At 58.0% G+C, this 3,217-nt stretch overlaps 1 protein-coding gene across 1 annotated transcript in view; it reads right to left on the bottom strand.

The window, feature by feature from the left end:
- The window catches only part of LOC147105445 (uncharacterized), an 88,539-nt gene that overhangs the window by 2,908 nt on the left and 82,414 nt on the right, over positions 1–3,217 (bottom strand). The window contains exons 8-10 of the mRNA XM_086010901.1: positions 2,873–3,101; positions 2,064–2,265; positions 567–720 (exon numbers count right to left, since the gene is read on the bottom strand). Of these exons, the coding sequence (XP_085867027.1) occupies positions 567–720; positions 2,064–2,265; positions 2,873–3,101 (585 nt within the window). The remainder of the gene's footprint in view (positions 1–566; positions 721–2,063; positions 2,266–2,872; positions 3,102–3,217) is intronic.

Genomic DNA, 3,217 nt, shown 5'->3' with positions numbered 1-3,217 from the left:
AAAGAGAGAGACCAGATATAACACCCAGTGCAGGGCACGACCGCACAACACAACAGCGACCACATGTAACACCCAGCGCAGGGCAAGACCGCACCCACTGAGGGGAGGATGGCAGGGGCGCTAACCATGGCGGGGGGATTACAAAGGCGGGGCAAGGTGATAGAAGGTGGGGTGGGGTGCCGAGCGAGGGGACGGTGCGGGGGTGGGGGAGGGGACAGTGCAGGGGTGGGGGGAGGGGACGGTGCGGGGGAGGGGACGGTGCGGGGGAGGGGACGGTGCGGGGGAGGGAACGGTGATGGTGCGGGGGTGGGGGAGGTGCGGGGTGGGGGAGGGGACAGTGCGGGGGGAGGGGACAGTGCGGGGGGAGGGGGTGTGTGGGGGAGGGGATGGTGCAGGGGTGGGGGAGGGGATGGTGCGGGGGGAGGGGGGTGTGGGGGAGGGGACGGTGCGGGGGGAGGGGGTGTGTGGGGGAGGGGATGGTGCAGGGGTGGGGGGAGGGGATGGTGCGGGGTGGGGGAGGGGACGGGGAGGGGGTCAGTGTGGGGGAGGGGCGCTCCGGGGGTTACCTTGCTGGTTGGCGGCCACTTCGCAGGACACGCTGGGCACGTCGCAGTACAGCCCGGTCCAGCTGCTCCGACACTCGCACCGGTAGGTGGTGCCGGTTTGCCAGCAGGCGCCGCCATTCTTACACGGCGACGAGTCACACCAGCGCACCAGGTTCTGGAGAGAGAGAGATGGTGAGTCCAGACCCTTCGCAACCTCACCGTCCTATTTAACCCCGAGCTGAGCTTCCGACCCCATCCACTCCATCACCAAAACCGCTGACTCCCACCTCCATAACATCGCCCGTCTCCGCCCCGCCTCAGCCCATCCGCGGCTGAAACCTGCCACACTCCGACTATTCCAGCGCACTCCGGGCCGGCCTCCCATCCTCCGCAAACTTCAACTCATCCAAAGCGCTGAGTGTTTGAGCTCTGCTCCTGGCATTGCCTGGCCGGGGGCGGTGGGGGGGCTGGGTGTGGGGGGTTGTTGAGCTCTCGGGCGTTGGATGGGGTTCCGTGGGAGCCACTCTTGCCTCTGAGTCAGAAGGTTGTGGGTTCGAGCCTTTCACACCCACAGGATGTCCCAAAGCGCTTATACAGCCAATGAAGTACTTTTTGAAGTGTAGTCACTGTTGTAATGTAGGAAATGCAGCAGCCAATTTGTGCACAGCAAGCTCCCACAAACAGCAATGTGATAATGCCCAGATCATCTGTTTGATAAATATTGGCCCCAGGACACCGGGGAGAACTCCCCAGCTCTTCTTCAAAATAGTGCCATGAAATCTTTTACATTCACCTGAGAGAGCAGACGGGGCGGGGCCTCAGTTTAACGTCTCATCCGAAAGACGGCACCGCCGACAGTGCGGTGCTCCCTCAGTACTGCCCCTCCGACAGTGCGGTGCTCCCTCAGTACTGCCCCTCCGACAGTGCGGTGCTCCCTCAGTACTGACTCTCCGACAGTGCGGCGCTCCCTCAGTACTGCCCCTCCGACAGGAGTTACCAAAATGCCAGGCTTCAGGCTTGAGTAAGCATAGAAGATAGGAGCAGGAGTAGGCCATTCGGCCCCTCAAGCCTGCTCTGCCATTCAATGAGATCATGTCTGATCATCCAAATTCAGTATCCTGTCCCTGCTTTCTCCCCATATCCCTTGATTCCTTTAGCCTTAAGAAATATATCTAACTCCCTCTCGAATATATTTAATGAATTGGCCTCAACTGCCTTCTGTGGTAGAGAATTCCACAGGTTCACCACTCTCTGGGTGAAGAAATTCCTCCTGATCTCAGTTCTAAATGGCTTACCCCTTATCCTTAGACTGTGACCCCTGGTTCTGGACTCCGCCGCCATCGGGAACATCCTTCCTGCATCTAGTCTGTCTAGTCCTGTTAGAATTTTATAAGTTTCAATCAGATCCCCTCTCATTCTTCTAAACTCCAGCGAATATCAGCCCAATTGACCCAATCTCTCCTCATACGTCATGAGGTCGAGGGATTCGGCGAGTCGGCCTGTGGCGCCGGTCTTTACCTGGCAGTTGAGGCCGGTGTAGCCCTGGGGGCAGGTGCACTTGTAGGTCCCGTAGCTGTCCTGACAGGTGCCGGCATTGAGGCACGGCTTTGAGTCACACTCGTTGATGTCGTGCTGGCAGTAACTGCCTGTGAACCCAGTCGGACAGAGGCAGGTGAAGGTGTTGATTCCGTCGACACAAGTCCCGCCATTAAAGCAGGAGCTGCGGGAAAGAAAAGAACTCAGAATTAATATATTACACCCTCGTAGAGTCACGCAGCGCCGGAGGAGGCCATTCGGCCCATCGTGCCTGTGCCGGCTCTTTGAAAGAGCTCTCCAATTAGTCCCACTCCCCCTGCTCTTTCCCCACAGCCCTGTGAATTTTCCCTTCAAGTATTTCTCCAATTCCCCTTTTGAAAGTTACTATTGAATCTGCTCCCACCGCCCTTTCAGGCAGCGCATTCCAGATCACAACAACTCGCTGCGTAAAAACATTCTCCTCGTCTCCCCTCTGGTTCTTTTGACAATTACCTTCAATCTGTGTCCTCTGGTTACCGACCCTCCTGCCACTGGAAACAGTTTCTCCTTATTTACTCTATCAAAACCCCTCATTTTAAACACACCATTGGCGGCCGTGCCTTCAGCTGCCTGGGCCCTGAGCTCTGGAATTCCCTCCCTAAAGCTCTCCGCCTCTCTCCTCCTTTAAGACGCTCCTTAAAACCAAGCTCTTTCGCCGAGCTTTTGGTCACCTCCCCTTCCCTTTGCTATCTACGAGCCGGAGAGTGAGGGGCTCCTGCCGCCTCCCCCGCTCTCCCCCCCACCGCGCTCACCTCTCAGTGCAGTCGGGGGCGTTATTCTCGCAGTGCATGCCGCTGAATCCCAGCGGGCAGGTGCAGGTGTAGCTGTTGACACAGTCCGTGCAGTTGCCGTTGTTTTTACACGGGGCGCTGGCGCACTCGTTGATGTCCTCCTCACACTTGGGCCCGCGGAATCCCGGGAGGCAGGCACACAGGAAACTGTTGACACCATCGGAGCAGGAACCTCCATTGTGGCACGGATCTGTGGTGGGACAGATCTGGACCGTGTTATTCCCAACCCGCCAACAAACAGCAACAACTCGCATTTATACAACAGCTTTAACCAAGCAAAACACCCCAAAGAGCTTCACAGGAGCA

The sequence above is a fragment of the Somniosus microcephalus genome, chromosome 17, assembly GCF_052327205.1.
Source record: "Somniosus microcephalus isolate GS21.2 chromosome 17, FLI_Smic_1.0, whole genome shotgun sequence".
Taxonomy (NCBI): Eukaryota; Metazoa; Chordata; class Chondrichthyes; order Squaliformes; family Somniosidae; genus Somniosus; species Somniosus microcephalus.
Note: the sequence above shows the minus strand (reverse complement) of the source record. Positions and strands in the feature narration are given on the sequence as shown.